A 20843-nucleotide genomic window follows, 5' to 3' on the forward strand; every position below is an offset into this window, starting at 1 on the left:
CCTTGAGCTGGCCGGACATCTAAGCTAAGTGATCGGGGGAGACGGGTCTTAGTCAGGGAGGTGATCAATAACCCGATGGTCACTCTGTCTGAGCTCCAGCGTTCTTCTGTGGAGAGAGGAGAACCTTACAGAAGGACAACCATCTGTGCAGCAATCCACCAATCAGGCCTGTGTGGTAGAGTGGCCAGACGCAAGACACTCCCCGCCTTAAATTTGGCATCTGAAGGAGTCTCAGACCATAAGAAACTAAATTCTCTGCTCTGATGAGACTAAACTTGAACTCTTTGGAGTGAACGCCAGGCGTTACGTTTGGAGAAAAGCAGGCAGCGCTCATCACCAGGCTAACAGCATCCCTACAGTGAAGCATGGTGGTGTTGGCATCATGCTGTTGGGATGTTCTTCAGCAGCAGGAACTGGAAGACTAGTCAATGACACAAAGCACACCACCAAAATATCAATGCAGTGGCTTCACAACAACTCGGTGAATGTCCTGTAGTGGCCCAGCTAGAGCCCAGACCTAAATCCTATTGAACATCTCTAGAGAGATCTGAAAATGGCTGTACACCACCGCTTTCCATCCAACCTGATAGAGCTTGAGAGGAACTGCAATAAGGAATGGGATTCCCAAAGACAGGTGTGCCAAGCTTGTGGCATCATATTCAAAAGAACTTGAGGCTGTAATCGCTGCCAAAGGTGCATCAACTAAGTATTGAGCAAAGTTTGTAAATATTGATGTTTGTTCACATTGTCATTATGGGGGATTGTGTGTAGAATGTTGAGGAAATAAATAAATTTAATCCATTTTTAAAAAGGCTGTAACATAAAGAATGTGGAAAAAGTGACACGCTATGAATACTTTCCGGATGCACTGTACTTAGTAATAGTTTATCAAATAGGACTAAATTGTTATTAACAATAAAGTTGACACATTTGCCAACCGGGAAAATCAGCAACATTGAAGAATGCATGATTATATGCTGTCATGGCTTTGCAATCAATAAATGTAATTATAATGGAAGTCAATGGGGCTAAAACAGTCCCCAACATAACGAAAGGGTAGTCAATTTGCCCACCGTGTATTTTTGAGTTTTATTTTTTAATTTTCAAAGCATACTTCCAAAATATGTGTCAAAATAAGATTTGTCAGCAAAAATCATTCCATTTGCTGAAACACAGAGAAGGTTGTGGCCTAAAAACACCCCAGAGTGGATGAAAACATCCCCAACAGCAGCACACAAAGGCTAAACCATACTTGAGCGTCTGATATGAATGTGAATTCACTTCCAGTTGCAGGACTAGTGAATTTCAATGGCCGATTCTCCAGATGAAGTACCTTCAACATCAGCTCAGCGGCCCACACTGATATTGCACACTTTACAGCTGGGGTCTTTCTTAGCGTTAGCAGTGGAGAGACTCATGAGCTGGTGCCGGCCACTAATCTGAGCAAGGCTTCCCTCCTCCAGAAGCAAAGGCTCGGTGAACAACACCTCCAAAATCACATCGCTTGCATGACTGAATAGCGGAGCATCTCCATCTGTGTAGGTCAGGAAGTTATTGGTCGCCAGGTCTAGTCGTGGCAGGCGGCTCTTGCAAAAATGATCCCCCTCCGATCCAGCAGGGGCCAGCACCAGCACCACGTAATGGTAGGCCGTGTACATGCAGTAGAAGTCGGCGAAGTAGAGGTTCGTGCTGGGGTTCAGGAGGCGCTCGGCTGGGATCTGGAAGCGCAGAGGGCCGTATGGAGAGTCTCTGGGTGGAAGGCCGGTGTCGAATTCGGTGTTGCAGCTGAGGAAGACGCCGCGGAGCTTTCCGTTGATGGGGGAGCCGTGACTGCCGCTGGTGTCTTTGAAGGATGGGAGCATCGCACCGCCACACTCTGATCTGTGCATGAGAGATGAAGACACAATCAATAATCTGCCCTTTTGTACTCAATCGCCCACAAGCTTGTAAACAAAAAGTGGCTGTCAGTTCTGGTGGAGATTCACCATCAAGACCAAGCTGTGGATTACTTCAGAAGAGCTGCGCGATCTGATGATCATTATCCAGAGGATGATCATGTGTAACACTGCCATAATTGAGGTTGGTGTCGTGATCTCGTTCCTTTCGGGTGTGCATGCGCATTAGCTCGGGCACCTAAAATCTTGTTTGATTCGAATGTTCAGAAACTAAACTAAAGACATGGTTTAATTTTATTGGTGATTCCAAATATGTAATGTAATCGTGAGCTTGGCTAGGAGTTTCGGAGAATTTGATGTTTCCCCATTCAGACAGAATGCCTGAGCATACCGCCTGAGAGATGTTTCAACGATGGCCGCCAGGTAAATTGACTTCCCTTAAAGGGTTTTTCAAAAACAATACTCAGATCGCGTATGAATGTGGGCCACTTTTGGCAGTTATGCTGGTAGTCTCCCTTCGGCCCAGACAAAATGAAAGTGAGCCTGGAGTGGCCCACCTGTACAATAGCAAAGGAGGGCCAAAGATTCAAGTTCATTTATGAGCCACTTAAGGCAATGATTTGGCACTTATGGCAGAATGTAATCTGAATGTGAGTCTAATGTGGCCCATGTGGAGAATGATAAACTTGGTATAAATGACGGAGGACAAATGTGGGCCACAGTTGGCAAAATAGTGGCATAGTCATTTAAGGGTAATCAGGGTCTAAACCTAAAGTCGGTCACATGTGTAGATGCAAATGTGGCCCAGTTATCTTTAGGCTATTGCGGCTGTGAGCATAATGTGGCCCAGAGGATATATGGCAAATGTGGCCCAGTTATCTTAGGACATATGTGGGCCACTTTTGGCAAATATTCGGCACAGTTAGCTATGGCTAATGTGGATTTGAGCCTATAGTGGCCCAGAGAAGATATGGAAAATGTGGCCCAGTTATCTTAAAACATATCGACAACAGAGACTAAAGTCAACATCATGGAGAAAAGTGTTTGCTTTAGTTGGGCTCATAGCACTGAACCTCTTATTATAAATGTTCTTTTCAAGAACTTTGCTTGAAAAGTTTGTTCATTACAGCAAACAAAATGAAGTGAGGCACAACCTGTGATGAAATAATATAATTCACTGATGTTTACCAATGTTTAATTCATTATTAGAAGTAATAGGCTAGATCTGGGCCAGAATAAAAGCAAACTGGCCCAGAATAGGGTCAGTTCTGGTTCATTTGGTTGATCTGGCTGATATGTGGTATTGCTTTGGGTCATTTGTGACCCAGATCTGACAAACAGGAGCGGACCACCCTAGAGCCATCATTCCATTCAGTATGTGGTCCAGATGTAAGTGTCTGTTGTGGGCCAGAATAAAAGCAAACTGTGGCCCAAAATAGGGTCAGTTCTGGTTCATTTGGTTGAATTCTGGCTGATATGTGATGTTGCTGTGGCTTAATTGTGGCCCAGATCTGGCAAACAAAAGCGGACCACCCAAGTGCCATCATTCCATACGGTATGTGGGCCGGATGTAGGTGCCTGGTGTGGACCGGATTTGAGCCACATGAATTTTGCTAGCTGGGTATGGTATTTCCGAAACACTATTAGTAAATGACTATAGTATTGTTTATGTGTTGAGACTAACCTCACATAGTGGAAGTATTCCGATGTCTGATTGCGGTAGAAGACAGAGAACCTGAGCAGCCTCCCTGCGGCGCCCTGAGCTTTATCCAAGAGCTGCTGGAGATGCTCCATCGCATAATCTGCCCAAAACAACACATTTAAACCATTATTCAAGAGTAAAAGGTGGATCTCAGATGAAAACATTAATGAATAACATCTGGAGTGGTGTACGTTACTGCACTGTGCTCAATATACTGACACTGAGGGCCTACTCACACTATGCTTTCTGAATCGTGTCCGGGCGCGATTCCCGGATTGTTTGAGAAGTGTGAGTTCTCTGAATCAGGCTCAGGCACGGTTCAGTTGGCCAGCCCTGGCCCGGTTGGAAGAGGTGTGCCAGAGCGCGGTTCACTTGGGCTTATAATGTGAGTGCAAAGCGTGCCTGATCCCAAAACTGAAGACGAGATGTGAGTTGTGCGTTTGCTTTTTTAAGCAAAAGATATGTTAGATGAATTATTACAGATGAATAAAGTGATAATGTATGTATGAACACAGATGATAACAACAGTTAATTTAAATACTTACCTAATATAAAGCTTAAATTTACATTAGACGTGATAACCATGATTATTCTTCAGACTATATAATCGTACAGCCAAAATCTAATAAAGCCACATTGTACAATGCAGTGATGTTATGTAGTGTCAAAATACAAATATCAACATTTTAATGTAGAATAAGTCAACGTGGGTGTCTTAATGAGCACAAATACAGCATATGGACTCGTATATGCTGTTGTGTCATCACTCATATTGCAAGTTATATCTCTCCGGCCCCCATGACAAACTAATTGAATGGCCCTGCTTTAGATAATTAGTTTGAACTAAAAGCAAACATATTTTTTTGAGTGTGCACAGTGCTCATGAACGAATTTACTATGAAAAATGCTGAAAACCTGTAACCCATGACTTTCATAGTATTTGTGGTTCCTATTATGGAAGTCAATGGTTACAGGTTTTCAGCATTTTTCAAAATATCTTCTTTTGTGCTCAGCAGAAAGTGAACTATGTGGATGATCAGCAAATGATGACCGGATTTTCATTTTTGGGTGAACTACCCCTTTAATTTGAGTTCTGATGATCTCAGGGGCTTGGTGCAACATAATGAGTACAGTGAGAACATTCCACAGGTCGGTCTCCGCTCACCCCCAGTGCAGAACTCCACCACCGGGCTCCATTCAGACACCTGATAGTCTCCGTCGGGCTGTTTTATGGCGATCTGCACCGCCACACAGTACTCAGTTCGAGCACTCAGGAACCAGTGGCCTCTCACAGCCATCGGCAACGGTCCTGCTTTTGCCACTAGTTTAGTGGGGACATCCTGAAAACAAACAAATGCAATCAATTTGGATTTTAAAAATGCATTTGTAAGTGTTGAACTATGATTACTAAATGATTTTGTTTATTATTAGTTGATGTTACAGGCCCGTAGCCAGCCTGGTGAAAGGGGTGGTTCTTTTTACTAAAAATGTAAACTTTTTTTGCAGTTGTTAGCTTTATTTTCTATTTAATTATGATGTTTAATACTCCAATAAGTGGCGTTTTAAGCACTATTTTTTGGCTGGATTAGCTTGTTGTATACTCCAATTTTGATGCACCAAAATATTTCCTAAATATTTATAATAAACAAATATAAAGAAAAGAGCTTCACGATTTTTTTTTCTAGCCTCTCTTGAAAATTCATCTAACAACAGCAACAGTCTAATTTGTATAAACAGCAAAAATCAGTCTTAGGCACTCGAAAAATGTGGAAAAATAATAATAAAAAGCCTTTACTGACATGGCTATTTCCTAAAACTGTGCTCACACGTTTTGAGAACACAACTTCATCAGGGAAACCTGATGTAGCTGCAGTTTTAAGGTACAGTCATGTCAATAAAGGCTTTTTAATATTTTTTCCACATTTTTTGAGTGCCTTGGACTGATTTTGATGTTTATTCTGATGATTCCCTTAGACAAAGAGCACATTATTTAAGCTACCTCTGAAAACTTTTGTTTGATTTTGGACTTTAATAGGCTGCTTTTGGTGCTTCAGACCTTTTTATTGTTCAATAATTGTTCACTCTCTCAAGAATGAGGTTCAAGATTTATAATAAAAGTTAGGCTACTGGTAAAATGTTTTTGTTTTTTTAACAACAGTCGGTCAATAGTGAAAGCTGACTTCACTTTTGTCATATTGTGTGTTTTCTTAAAACCTTCGACGGGTTATTTCCACAATTTATGATGACATGGCAGTAAAAATAGGTCAAATGAGAACATAGCCCTGCTGAAAAATACAGCTTAAACCAGCCTAGGCTGGTTGGCTGGTTTTAGCTGGTCAGCTAATACCAGCTTTACTAGCTTAGCCTGGCTGGGAGCCCAGCCAAAACCAGCTATGTCCAGCTTAAACCAGGCTGGTTAAGCTGGTTTTAGCTGGTCATTTTCCAGCCTGACCAGCTAAGACCAGGCTGGAAATGGCTTGAAACCAACCTGGAAATGGCCAAAACTCCTCTAAAACCAGCCTGGTCGACCAGCTAAAACCAGCCAACCAGCCTAGGCTGGTTTAAGCTGGTTCTTTCAGCAGGGAGTAGCAAAAATTTTAGACCAATGGCAAATTCTGGACCTTTATCAGTAGGGAGGTAGTTCTTTCGAACCACCCGAACCCCCCTGGCTACGGGCCTGTGTTAACTAACATTAACTAATGAAATCGTCTAGTGTTTTGATATTAGTAGCCAAGTTCAGCTTTTACAGTCATTTAGATCTAATATTCTGATCAAATTCACCAATTTAAAAATATCTGAAGTGCTCAGCTCTGTCCATCCTAATTCCTTTAAAAATGCACAGTAGTGTGAAAATGAGCTTGGTTATGAGTCAGCATGTTTTAAATAGCACGCTGAGAATAAGAGGTGCAGAAACCGCAGTCGTATGGTCCAGAAGTGACTGAAACGTTTGTCCTCCTGCGCCAGCAGAGCTGTAACTCACACACAGCTGAACCTGTCAAGATGACGGAGACAAAGCTGAGCTGAGGAGACACTCTCGCTTAGCCATCTTTACCGTTTAACTCATTTAGGTTTTATTTATTTATTTATTTAGTTGCTGAATGAACCGCCAACTTATCCAGCACATGTTTAACACAGTGGATGCCCTTCCAGCTGCAACCCATCACTGGAAAACACCCATACACACTTATGCACACAAATACACTAAGGATAATTTAGCTTACCCAATTCCCCTATAGCGCATGTGTTTGGGCTGTGGGGGAAATCGGAGCACCCGGAGAAAACCCACACCAATACAGGGAGAACATGCAAACTCCACACAGAAATGCCAACTGACCTAGCCAAGACTTAAACCAGCAACCTTCTTTCTAAGAGACAATGGTGCGCCACTATGACACCTTATAATCCCTAATCTGAGGTCTAAAATGATTGATTTTCTGACAGATTTTCTCAAAACATAAGCATTATTTGCTTCAGTTCTTGCGTTTTGTTGTCGAAATACACAGCGATCCTGTAAAATATTGCCTTTATTATCTCAAGAACCATTGTACTCGCATATATGAGAGAGATTTTAAGAAAAAAAAAATAAGCGTAAAGCCTTTAAATTTCATAGTCTCTGGGAAGCGATCGCTGGTTATGTGACATAAAGTTACTAAATCCAATGAATATTTTTTATAATGTACACTAATGTTGAATCAAACATTGACAAACCCAACAAATTCATCCAACGGATTTAGTTTATTTGAATTTAAGGGTGCTTTCACATCTGTAGTTCGCTTCATTTGGTCCGCACCAATGTTAGTAAATGATACATTGTTGCATTTTCTGCCGTCTTTGGGTCGCTTTCACACCACACTGCGGAAAAATCCAGCTTAAACCAGCCTAGGCTGGTTGGCTGGTTTTAGCTGGTTGATCAGCCTGGTTTTAGAGGGGTTTTGGCCATTTCCAGGCTGGTTTCCAGCCATTTCCAGCCTGGTCTTAGCTGGTCAAGCTGGAAAATGACCAGCCTAATCCAGCTAAAACCAGCTTGACCAGCCTGGATTAAGCTGGATATAGCTGGTTTTGGCTGGACTCCCAGCTTGGCTAGGCTGGTCAAGCTGGTTTTAGCTGGTCATCTTTCAGTCTGACCAGCTAAGACCAGGCTGGAAATAGCTGGAAACCAGACTGGAAGTGGCCAAAACCCCTCTAAAACCAGCCTGGTCGACCAGCTAAAACCAGCCAACCAGCCTAGGCTGGTTTAAGCAGGATTTTTTAGCAGGGCACACTGCTGGCTTTGGTCCGAACCAGTTGAAACGAACCAAAATGCAGTCATCTGACAAAATCCACATCTCTCATTGGCCAGATGTTGTTGAACATAGTTCCTAAACTGCTTATTGATTGGTCAGAATTCACGTATGGGAAAATGCCAATGAACTCCCACAAGTAAACAAAACTGGCAGACACAAAATGTTGCTTTTTACTATGAAGGGACGACTGCGCTGACTGATTGTATCCCTGCTTTAGACAAACTCTACATTTCGAGAATGAGCCGCGGCTGGAAAACAGTGTTTAATGCATCGCTCGTCACTTCAGGAGGAGGCGTGAATTAATTTAGCTAAACTGCGACATGCTCATCTTGCGGAAATATTACCAACGATCCATCAGGTAATGTTTTCCTCTCCAGGGGCGGACTGGCCATCTGGCAATTCTGGCCAATGCCAGAAGGGCCGGACCAATTTTTAAATGTGGCCCGGTCAGTTTTTTTTAAATATGTATTGTTTTTAAGTGCAGACAGCTTTTATCTCTTGCTAGATGTGATATTATGATGATGATAATAAAAATAATAATAATAAATGTTAAGCATTTGGTCCAATCGGCAACTGCCGCCTGGTTTCAAGATGGGTCGACCCAATCCAAGGTTACCCGGACATAATCAAAACCTGGCTAGAATGTTACAGTATAGTATAGTATAGTATAGTATAGTATAGTATAGTGAATGTGTGTGTCTGTGGGTGGGGCTGTGTCGGTGGGGTAATGTGGGCTGAATTTTTATCCCAGTGCGTCCCTGCCCCTCTCTCTCTCTGTTGGTAAAGCGCTGTCAACAAATATTTTTCCTCCATATCCCATAATGCACATCGCATCAGCCTACAGCAGCTGGATTAGTCCAAAAAGGCGCAGTACTTTTTGCGGTTGGACCTGTTTTAGCACAGATCATATTCTCACCACAAACGAACCACTCCAGGGTTTGTTTGAAAGCGTACCGAGACCACCACTTCACGCAGGTCTCGGTACACCTATTTGGTCCGCCTTTGGTGCGCACTCGAGTACAACTGCTGCATTCTCACCTGCCCAAACCAACCGCACCAAGGGGGAAAACCAACTCTAGTGCAATTCAACCCAACTAAACAGGGAAGGTGTGAAAGCACCCTAAATAACACTTTTTACCCCAATGGTTGGGTTTATCCATAAAAATCCAGCATTTTTCAGAGTGTATGCTTTAGTAAGGATAGTTTTCGGCTTGTGATCTTAGAGTGTGTATTCGGGAGGAAGTGTGTCCTGGTGAGTCATGATCCGCTCGCGGCCGTTTTGCTGGAGTTTTTCCAGCTTCAGTATTAGATGTGACGTGAGCATCACGGAGGGCCTGAAGGCTCTGTTCAGCTCCTGGCCTGTCAGATGTGCTCATTACCAACACACCTACAGCCACCTCTCACCCTGCATTACTGTACACCATCTGCCTCCACACCTGCCCTTCATTCGCCCTTCACAAAAAGCAGGGATGCCCAGAAGTACGCCACGAACACAAATAAAATTATGATTGAAAGATTTTGCATCAATCTGACACACTTTTTTGATGGTTAAAGGTGCAGTATTTTAAGTGTGACACCCAGTGGTTGGACTAGGTATTGCACTCCTGGTTCAAAACAAACGCAGGTGCAGGTTGCCAGATTGAGGACATCAACAGCGATGTGCCTGACTATCAAGCCTAAAGGCTGATTTAATTAAGTCGTGTACTAAATTAAAGCATTGTCACGTGATAGACGAAATATTTTCCATAATAAAAGGAGTTTTTGTAAAGTAGCACATGACAACTAGACAGTAAAGTTCGTCGAGACAAACTTTAAGGCTGGCTTGACAAAGCCTGTTGGTAATAGTTTATTTAGTTTAAGAACAGTTTGAAAAAGTATAAATAGCATGTTACTAGAATGATTCTAGCATGAATTAGCATGTTATTAGCATGAATCTAGTCTGAATTAGCATGTTACTAGCATGATTCCAGCAAGAATTAGCATGTTATTAGCATGATTCTAGTATGAATTAGCATGTTATTAGCATGATTCTAGTATGAATTAGTTTGTTACTAGCATGATTCTAGCATGAATTAGCATGTTACTAGCATGATTCCAGTAGGAATTAGCATGCTATTAGCATGATTCTAGCAAGAATTAGCATGTTATTAGCATGATTCCAGTATGAATTAGCATGGTATTAGCATGATTCTAGTATGAATTAGCATGTTATTAGCATGATTCTAGTATGAATTAGTTTGTTACTAGCATGATTCTAGCATGAATTAGCATGTTATTAGCATGAATCTAGTCTGAATTAGCATGTTACTAGCATGATTCAGCATGTTATTAGCATGATTTTAGTATGAATTAGCATGTTACTAGCATTATTCTAGTATGAATTAGCATGTTATTAGCATGATTCTAGCATGAATTAGCATGTTATTAGCATGTTTCCAGTATGAATTAGCATGTCATTAGCATGATTAGCATATAAGTAGCATGTTGCAAGCATGATTGGCATGTCATTAGCATGTTAGAATTATTAGCATTTTATTGCACAGCTAATTACAGCCTATAGGAGAGTTGCTAGGGTGCAGTATGTGGTAGTTAGGGGTGTGGCTAGAAAGTTAAAAGCTCATCAGTTATTGGTAGTTTGGTAGTCGGAGTTAAATGAGCTCAGCCATTAGTCTGTAGGACAGTCTGATGCAGAGTTATGAGCTCATAAAGTTTAATCCCATGTTAAGTCAATGAGAGTCTTTTGAATGGAAGTCTACGGGACAGTCTCTAGGGTCCAAAAGTGGTTGCTAGGGCGTGGCTAGAAAGTTTAAAGGTGATCAGTTATTGGCAGCTTGATAGTCTGAGTTAAATGAGCTCAGTTAGAGTTCTGTGAGACAGTCTGACGCAGAGTTACAAGGTCACAAAGTTTGGTCCAATGTTAAGTCTACGGGATTTTTCCGACAGTCCCAGGATGTTTTTCGGAAAACCGTAAGTCGGATCAGTCTGAGGAGATATAGCAACCCGAGTCAGAATAGTTTGGAGGTCTGGTGTGAGTTTGGTGGTCATAGCTCGAAAGCTCTAGGAGGAGATAGATTAAAATTTTTAGTCTCAGAAGAAAAATAATAATAAGTTTAAATAGCATTTCAGTAGTCTGGCTTTGACAAGCCAGCCTAATAATCTTAATGTGTCTTAAGGAACTGCTGTTTTGTTGTTGCGTCAATATGGAGAGTGTCAAAATAAAAGTCTTTATGGCGATATCTAATCAATACATCCTCTCAATAGTCATCTGATGGATTTATTGATCCATACTACTGATGTATAGTCGCACCAGTACTGACCCTGTGCTTGAAGCGGTTTTGTTCACTGCCCTCTTTCCGGCTCAGATCGATGAAGTAGTGTGTGATGCGAGCCGACTCGTCCCGGTTCATTTCCCAGGTGATCCGGAAAGAGTCGCAGGTCACGTCGCTGATCTGGATGTTACAGGGTGTGGAGAGCAGCTCCATCTCAGCCATTACCTGCAGAAAACACAATGAGGGACGTGTGAATAAGAGGAAAAAACAACCCGCTGACGTCTAATCAAGCTGTGAATGGAGGATTCTTCAGTTGGAGAACACTGATATCACTCTACACATGTTTGTTAGTGAAGCCCTGTGTTTGATTTATCTGTCCTGCGACCTCTGACCCCTCAGTAAAGTGAATTCAAGCCATCTCTAATCTGTCCTTGTGCTCAGAGAAACGGCCATAACAGTGAATGAGGGTGTCTCTGTGTGTGTGTGTGTGTGTGTGTGTGTGTGTGTGTGTGTGTGTGATTTATGAGCTCCTTTCTCTCTCGTTCCCCTTTTCACTGCCCTCACATTACTCACAGCCACAGTGGAGAATAATAAATTGTATGCCCAGTATATTGAGTTTGGACACACTTCACTGTACCTGCAGCCAAAGGGATACGTGCACTTTGATATATTTGGAACAGCAACATTTGTATTTAGTGTATATTTTTAATTGAACTAATATGTGGTTCTTTAAAAAGGGACGTGATCAAGATTAATATTGGGTGATGCGGTGGCGCAGTGGGCAAAAGGTCACAACAAGAAGGTCACTGGTTCGAGCCTCGGTTGGGTCAGTTGGCATTTCTGTGTGGAGTTTGCATGTTCTCATCCTGTGTTGCCGTGGGCTTCCTCTGGGTGCTCCGGTTTCCCCCACAGTCCAAAGAGATGTGCTATAGGGGAATTGGTTAAGCTAATTTGTCTGTAGCATATGTGTGTGATTGAGTGTGTATGGATGTTTTTCAGTAATGGGTTGCAGCTGGAAGGGGCATCCGCTGCGTAAAACATATTTTGGATAAGTTGGCGGTTCATTCCACTGTGGCGACCCCAGATTAATAAAGGGACTAAGCCGAAAAGAAATTGAATGAATGAATAAATTAATTATAATATATAAATACACACACACACACACACACACACACACACACACACACACATATATATATATATATATATATATATATATATATATATATATATATATTCATATATATATTATGTATTAGAATTAAACATATGACGTTTTTTTTAGAGAATAATATGTCCAGTGCAATATATTAAAATGTATTTGTCTATGTTTAGTGCATATTAAAGTAGTCTGCATTCTGTTCATAATGCACTCCCACTCTTTCATGTCATATGTGCAACCAACATCAATATTACGCAGTAGCCTATAGATGCAATACCTCTTTGGGACAATATCCTTTTACTATCTTATTTTATTCTTAATTGTATATTCAAAATGCAAATGTAACAATTTAATTTGCATAATAACTTATTTTAAATTGGTATTGTGATAAATATTACTGTCTGGGCTTTCACTGCCTTTCTCTTTCATCATGTGTTCAATTCGTTTTCCTTGTGTTTTTTTATTATACATAACTTCCTTTGTAAACTAATTAGTTTTCTTTGCATATATGGATTTAGTTGTTACCAACATCTGGGGACAATTTCATGTCAACAGCACCTTCATAAATATGTTTTCTGAGGAAAATGGGGCACGTTCAATACTTATTTCCCCTGCTGTATTTAATCAATCATAAGTACAAAGTAAAAACGTGTGTTTACACATTAAGTACATTGTAACGAACAAATAATTTCAGTGTATGCACATATCAGTTAAAGCCATATTATTTAAAGTGTGACCTGTATTTCTTAGTTTATACACGTCTTATTTTTAAGTTTCCATATACTTGTAGGGGTCAAATACAGTTGAAGTCAGAATTATTAGCCCCTCTTTGAATTTCTTTTCTTTTTAAAATTATTTTTAAATGATGTTTAACAGAGCAAGGAAATATTCACAGTATGTCTGATAATATTTTTTCTTCTGGAGAAAGTCTTATTTGTTTTATTTCTGATAGAATAAAAGCAGTTGTTAATTTTTTAAACACCATTTTAAGGACAATATTATTAGCCCCTTTAAGCTATATATTTTTTCAGTGGTCATAAATACAAACCATAATTATACAATAGCTTGCCTAATTATCCTAACCTGCCTAGTTAACCTAATTAACCTAGTTAAGCCTTTAAATGTCACTTTAAGCTGTATAGAAGTGTCTTGAAGAATATCTAGTCAAATATTATTTTCTGTCATCATGACAAAGATAAAATAAATCAGTTATTAGAAATGAGTTATTAAAACTATTATGATTAGAAATGTGTTGAAGAAATCTGCTCTCTGTTAAACAGAAATTGGGGAAAGAAATAAACAGGGGGGCTAATAATTCTGACTTCAACTGTATGTGACACGATTGTGTCCTGTTCTGGGATAAATCCTTCATATGCTGAGACAGCGCAGTGCCAACAGTAGACTGGCATCGAAAAACGCTGTGTGTGTGTGTGTGTGTGTGTGTGTGTTTGCCAGAAAATGAGAATATGCTTTACAGCAAGTACTTCACACATGACTGCTCTGGCTCTGACAGATGGCATCCCTTGCGGAAAACAACTACAATTTAATTAAAGGAGCGCGCACTTCATATAGATATGATACACTTTGATAGAATAAACTGAAGTGTGAAGTGAACGCTGACAAAAAGAAACAGTTCACACACACAAAAAGACAACTCCGTCCAGTGCTTCCCACAGGTTTGAAATATACTTGCGGTGGTGGCCGATTAAAACACACCTTTGACCCACAGCACATAAATAATTAACTATATGTGACAAACCAAACATAATATGATTTTTAAAATTAAAAGTCAGATGAATCAGTATTACAGGTATATTTGGGGGAGAAATGGACGCCGTGTTCTCCGGACAAAAGAAGAAGAGGATCATCCGGACTGTTACCAGCAACAAATCCAAAAGCCAGGCTCTGCCATGGTATGGGGTTGTGTCAGAACTTGCTCTTCTGTGATGCTGCATTAATGCTGAAGAGTACAGAGAGATTTTGGAGTATAATATTCTGCCTTATTTTTCAGGGACTCCCATGCATATTTCAACAAGACAATGCAATACATTCTGCACACATTACAGAGTCCTCCTGCGAAGTAAGAGGATACAGAAACTAGACTGGACTGCCTGCAGCCCTGACCTGTCTCCAATAGAGAATGTGTGGCACATTTTGAAGTGCAAAATATGACAACGAAGACCCTGTACTGTTGCCCACCTTAAAATTTGTTTGCAGGAAGAATGGGACAAAATGACACCTGAAACACTTCATCACTTGCTGTCTTACAGCAACATTACAATGAGGTAAATGCTTTACTGTTTCAACGTATGTGTGTGTGAGTCTGTGTATATGTATGTGTATTTGTGTGTGGGAGTGTGTGTTTGGCCTGAAGTGATCATCTGTTTCGCCTCATGTCGGCATATAGTGTAGCACATTAAGTGAAGATGTCGAGCCTGTGAGTTTTCAGCTCCTCGTTCTGTGCGCGTGTTTGTCTGCAGAAATCACACAGCGCTGAACTGCAGCTCTCTAATACTGCCATGAAAACACACCACTGCTGCCTCTCATTCACTCACAATGTAGGACATCATAAACATCCCACAGGACCCCGCATCAAAGCTGCAAAACTCATACACACACACACACACACAGCACTGCTTCTGACTATTTTAGCAAAGCCTTTGAACATTTTGAACTGAGATTTACTGTAATGTGGCACCATAAAATGCCACAAACAAAAAAGACTAAGAAACAAAAATATTCAGCCTGATCTCATTAGAAAATGTAAGTATTTTACGTTTTGTCAGTTAAGTGGCTAATTCATACGAATTCGTACGAGTTCAGTCGTACAAAGTTGTACGATTTTAAAAAGGAGGCGTGGCACCCAACCACGCCCCTAATCCCAACCGTCATTGGGTGATGAGCAAATCGTACTAAATTGTACGAATTAGATTGAACGAATTCATACAAATTAGCCACTAAATCAAAATGTTTCGTATTGCCGTGAGATTGCGTTGGAATTTTATGTCAGTGCCGACAGTGTAGTCATCAAATGCGACGACATATAGCACCATGGTGCTCACGGTCTTCAGATTTCCCGCGACACCACCCCTTCATTTTTCGTGCGATATATCCCTCCCAGCCCCCACCCCCCTTCAGGTTTCATGCGACATATCCCTCCCAGCCCCCCCCTCACTCTTCAGTTCGAGCGCGACATATTTACCCCCCCCCTTATTCAGTTAGAGCACGACAACAACCCCCCCCCCCCCAGCTCTTCAAAAAATTTTATCCTGCACATGACCCTTTGAAGGTGTCTGCACGGGCCTGGCTCACGATGACCTGAGTCTGATTCCAGTTACGTCAACTGCTCTGTCCAAATTAAAGTTGAAACAATTGTTAAAAATAATTATAAGAATAAGAAATAAGAATATCATTAATCCTTTAGTCAAAAGACTTTTGCGTGAAAAATCAAAGTGCCATAATTTGTTTGCATTTTATTAGCAATATTTTACCTTAATATTTTATTAAAACAATTTTTTTCTAGATCTTATTGACATAATTTACCTAGACATTTTTATAATTTTTTATATATATATAAAAATTTATATCTGCACTGGTGGAAGGCTTGCGTTGACTCGAGGCTGCTGGCCGAGTGCCTTAGTGCCCCCCACCAGTGCCATTATACAGCCGTATCGCACTGCTACTTGTGTGATATTGCGTTTACACAACCGTTCAACTGCATATTCGTGTGTATAAAAAGAAAATCAAACACAGAGAGTCTTAAAACCCTTTTGTATTAGGAACTACTTTCTTCCACCATTCATTCACATCTGCAGCTGACGTCAGAACAGTAGAAACTGCTGCTACTTCAAAACGTTACTGTAGAGCTAGTGTTTGAATGATTTTCTAGTGTAATGTCTAAAGTGATGACAAAACAGTTTTTTTTTGCTCACGTTTTAAAATTGTAAGGCTGAACAGCATGAAATGCCATCAGTCTTCAGAGATTTTCCAGTATTTCTCTGTTGCAAAAAAATGCCTCTAAAGTGCATTAAGTTGTCCAACATCAGCAATATTTGTCAAACTGTAGAGTGTTCTCTACTTGTTGCTGTATGTGGGCGGAGTAATACACAAGGGTGAAGGGTGAAGAGGTGGAATGAGTGCGGTTACTGGCAGAATATCACTCAGCTATCAGCCAATCAGATTCAGAACTGTTGTATATATATATATATATATATATATATATATATATATATATATATATATATATATATATATTATAGTAAATGTTTTATTTATTATTCGTTCATTTTTCGTTCATCTCTTTATTCATCAGGGGTCGCAATGAACCGCCAACTATTCCAGCATATGTTTTACACAGCGGATGCCTTTCCAGCTGCAACCCAGTACTGGGAAACACCCATACACACTTATTCCCAAACACACTCATGCCCTACAGCCAAGTTAGTACATCTGTTCACCTATAGCGCATGTGTTTGGACTGTGGGGGAAACCGGAGCACCCAAGAGGGAGAACATGCAAACTCCACACAGAAATGACACCTGACCCAGCCAAGACTCCTTTTTGCTGTAAGGCCACGGTGCTAAACACTGAGCTACCAGGTCATCCCTTCATTAAGATATCACAATGCTAATTTGGGGGGGCCGGCATGTCGGAGTACCCACTCTGATCCCCCGGCTCTGCGTTGGTTGGAGAAATTCCAATTTCAACTAAGACAAAGCATTGCAATTGGCTTAAGATTGTCAATGAAAATTCGGGACATTGCAACCTGCAGAACCTGGCAGTTAAAAAAATTATAATTGATTCTGGGGTATCCCGGACAGGAGTCACAGAGCATGTTTGTTTAAACAGAGACAGAGAGATAGATATGCAACAACAACAAACTATTGTTACAGAAACCCAAAATCACATGCACATTTTAAAATTAGCATCTGACAATAGAAACACCTGAAGCAGCTCTATTTCTGCGCTCTGATGAAACCTCAGTGAGTGTATTCAGTGACCCACATGCACAAAAATAAACATCCAGCACACTTCACTGGGTCAAAACCGACACACATTTGCACATGATTAATGCTCAAACACTGGCACACACACACAGATCCTCACAGTATTAATGAGTTTGTCATGGTTCAGATTTCTCATCTTCAATTGATCTGCAATGCAGCTCTGCTGAGGTCGGTGGCAGTGAAACTATATAAAGAAACTCCACATTTCGCTGGCTGATTCTGGATCTGCGGGAGCATTTTGCATCTCCAAGAAAAACCCTTTAATATTTTTCAAAAACACACACACCTTTTAATAAAACAGCTTTGAATAGTAACACAAATTCTAATAGGCTCTCTCTAAAGATGATGTTTGTGTATGTGTATTTAGGGAGATTTTGTCTTGGACATATTCACTTAAAGACTCCCCATTATATCTAGTTTGACTGTCTCTGCCTTCCTAATTATACATTCAGCTTTAATTATCATGAATTACTTAAGTCTAATTTTCATATTTATTTCCAACCCAGGCTCATTCTGGATATGTACTGCTGTATATATTTCTAGAGAGCGCCAAATACATCCCAGGAGCTACATTTTTTGGGGAATTTTTGTCATCAACACCAGAGGCCGCTGTGTATCCTTTATCAGATCTCAAATTTGTCTAGCGAGTTCTATTCATGGCTGCTGTTCACGCGTAAATCCACCAGAGGCCGTTGTCGACTGACTGGCTGAATGACCGATTGACCTTCCCTAAACCAAACCAATAGTGTTTTCAAAAGCATAGATTGACCAATCCAGAAAAAGAAATGCCCTTGCCTGATTTTTACCATGTTTTTAGATTTTGCCACATTCTCACCCTGTTGTTTCCTTGTTTATTTAAATTTTTGGCTTCTGTTTTTCTCTTTTTCTGCTTATGGAATTGTTTTTTGCTAGACTCGAACCCCATCATTGCATCCCATCAGCTCTTCTCTGTGTCTCAAGTCCGCAGACGTACATCGCCGGACACACCACTGGACAAATTGGTAACGGTGGGAAAGTTGTACATACGAAGGTAAGTGGTCAGCTGGTAAGCATGAAAAGAAATGCCGATTAATCTACTCTCATTCATTTGTGGAAAACGTTACTGCGATTTGCAAATGTATGAATTGTGTTGTAAATTTACGAATTCAATTTGTGTATTTACCAATTGCATTTTGAATTCACAAAATGGATTTGCACATTTATGAATTTTATTAATTGGATTTGCGCATTTATGTGTTGTGTTTCAAATTAACGAATTGGATTTGCCCATTTATGAATTGTGTTTTGAATTTATAAATTGGATTTGCGAATTTATGTTTCGTTTTAAAGTTACAAATTGAATTTGCCCATATATTAATTGCATTTTGAATTACCAAATTAAATTTGCACATTTATGAATTGCGTTTCGAATTTTACAAACTAGATTTGTGCATTTATGAATTGTGTTTTTAATTTTACGAATTGGATTTGCGCATTTATGCATTGCGTTTTAAATTTACGAATTGGATTTGCCCATATGTGAATTGTGTTTTGAATTTACGAATTCAATTTGTGTATTTATGAATTTCATTTTAAATTTACGAATTGGAATTGCCCATTTATGATTTGCATTTTGAATTTATTAATTAAAATTGCACATTTATGAATTACGTTTTGAATTTACAAATTTGATTTGTGTATTTACTAACTGCATTTTGAATTCAGGAATTTAATTTGCACATTTATGAATTGTGTTTTGAATTTACGAATTGGATTTGCCCATTCATGAATTGAGTTTTGAATTTACGAATTTGATTTGTGTATTTATGAATTGCATTTTAATTTACGAATTGGATTTGCGCATTTGTGAACTGCGTTTTTAATTTACAAATTGGATTTGCGCATTTATCATTTGGGTTTGCCAATTATGAATTGTGTTTTAAACTTTCGAATTCAATACCTGTATTTACCATTTGCGTTTTGAATTCACCAATTGGATTTGCGCATTTAAGAATCGTGTTTTGAATTTACGAATTGAATGTGGGCATTTATATATTGTTTCAAATTCCCGAATTGTTTTTGCACATTTATGAATTGTGTTTTTAATTTACAAAATGGATTTGCGCATTTATAAATTGCGTTTGGAATTTACTAATTAAATTTTGTAAATGTGAACTGTGAATGTATTATTTTTAATACTGATCTGGCTCTATACAAACTGACAAAAATGTCAAATAGTTACGTTCCTCGTGAGATCCGGCGCTGTGTTTCTCTCTCTGAATAGTAAAACTCTACAAGTCAGTCCCGACCTGAATCCATTGCGTTTGACAGAAAAACAGCTATCTGAGGAACAGTCTATTATACCACAACAACACATTCTGTAAGCCAAGAGATTTGGAGAACAAATGCATCCACACATTCATGCCCTCTATGACCAACAAAATAACAACAAGGATATGTATGCAGCTATTGAATGAAAATGACAACTGCATCACTGACAAAACATTGAGAAGCATCCTTTAAATATGATGAGCAATGCAAAAAAAAGTGCTTGTTCTATTAATAAAGCAAGTGGTGTATTGTTATGTAATATGTAGATGGATGTTATTGTGAAGTGGGCAATCTAAATTGTTTTATATTATAGTTGTGATTAATAAAAAACAATGCAATCTGTAGAAATTAATTCTTTACAAGAGGCAGGTGAATAATCCAAAGAAGTGCTCGGGTCACATTGTAAGCCGTTTGCATAGAGGAAATAAAACATATTCAAGCACTATCAATTGTTTTTGCATAGTGGCATTATTTGTATCATTATCACAAGGCATTCAGACATTTTACATGCAATTTTATTAATATATTAGTATTATTAATATATATTAATGTTAATATTAATATTATTAATGCAATTGTCATTGTTCATGCAATGATTGTAATATAATTTCTATTATTTCAACTTGTTCTCATTAAGGCAGGAAAACGTATTTTGGTATTTAATGTTAGCTCTACACGTGTTTGAATGGTAAAGCAGAGAGTCGTACCTCAGTGTTCAGCAGTGTCTCTGCTGGAGGAAAACAGTGTTCAGACGATGAGTGAATGAACGCGGCTCTGCGGCTCCGTCTTTTCTCTCCTTCACTGCTGCCAATTCCTTAAATGAGGAGGAAAACTGAGAGCCAAGGATTCTCGCTTCTCTCTCTCTCTCACTCTCTTTCTCTCTCTGTTTTCTACAGCTGGATGCCAAAGGGGAATGAACAGCCATGAGAAAGTGCAGCATCAACCAACCATAAAAGTGATATAAGCTGCCCACTCGTGCCTGATCCAGATCACACACACACGCGTGCGCACACACAGACAATCAAGGAAGACCACGACTCTTGCTCTGACAGACAAATAGGAGTTTCAATTTTACAACTAAACTGCAAATTAAGAGAGATTTCTTTGGGCACAAACAAGCTATGGAAGTGTAACTGCGATCAGTTACAACAAAGCTGATAAAAAAAATTATCAGTTATCAAGCATTGAATCAATACAACTTTAAAATCCTTTATTT

General features: G+C 39.7%; 1 protein-coding gene across 1 annotated transcript; it reads right to left on the reverse strand.

Annotated features, from left to right (window-relative positions):
• Nucleotides 1-1159: 1159 nt before the first annotated feature.
• phyhip (phytanoyl-CoA 2-hydroxylase interacting protein) lies at nt 1160-20479 on the reverse strand. The gene is made up of 5 exons (NM_001327968.1): nt 20335-20479; nt 11198-11374; nt 4763-4937; nt 3580-3697; nt 1160-1881 (listed from the first exon to the last, which is right to left on the reverse strand). Exons 2-5 carry the CDS (start codon nt 11369-11371, stop codon nt 1347-1349), a joined length of 1002 nt encoding a protein of 333 aa, NP_001314897.1. The 5' UTR covers nt 11372-11374; nt 20335-20479; the 3' UTR covers nt 1160-1346.
• Nucleotides 20480-20843: the final 364 nt, after the last annotated feature.

Source organism: Danio rerio, chromosome 8 (genome assembly GCF_049306965.1).
Source record: "Danio rerio strain Tuebingen ecotype United States chromosome 8, GRCz12tu, whole genome shotgun sequence".
Taxonomy (NCBI): domain Eukaryota; kingdom Metazoa; phylum Chordata; class Actinopteri; order Cypriniformes; family Danionidae; genus Danio; species Danio rerio.

Excerpts from the sequence above, each read along its gene's own strand:
- phyhip (NM_001327968.1), bottom strand. The coding sequence starts at position 11,371 with ATGGCTGAGATGGAGCTGCTCTCCACACCCTGTAACATCCAGATCAGC. Across the intron at positions 4,938-11,197 it reads AAAACCGCTTCAAGCACAGG|GATGTCCCCACTAAACTAGT; the intron begins GTCAGTACTGGT and ends GTTTGTTTTCAG. Across the intron at positions 3,698-4,762 it reads GGTGGAGTTCTGCACTGGGG|ATTATGCGATGGAGCATCTC; the intron begins GTGAGCGGAGAC and ends TGTTTTGGGCAG.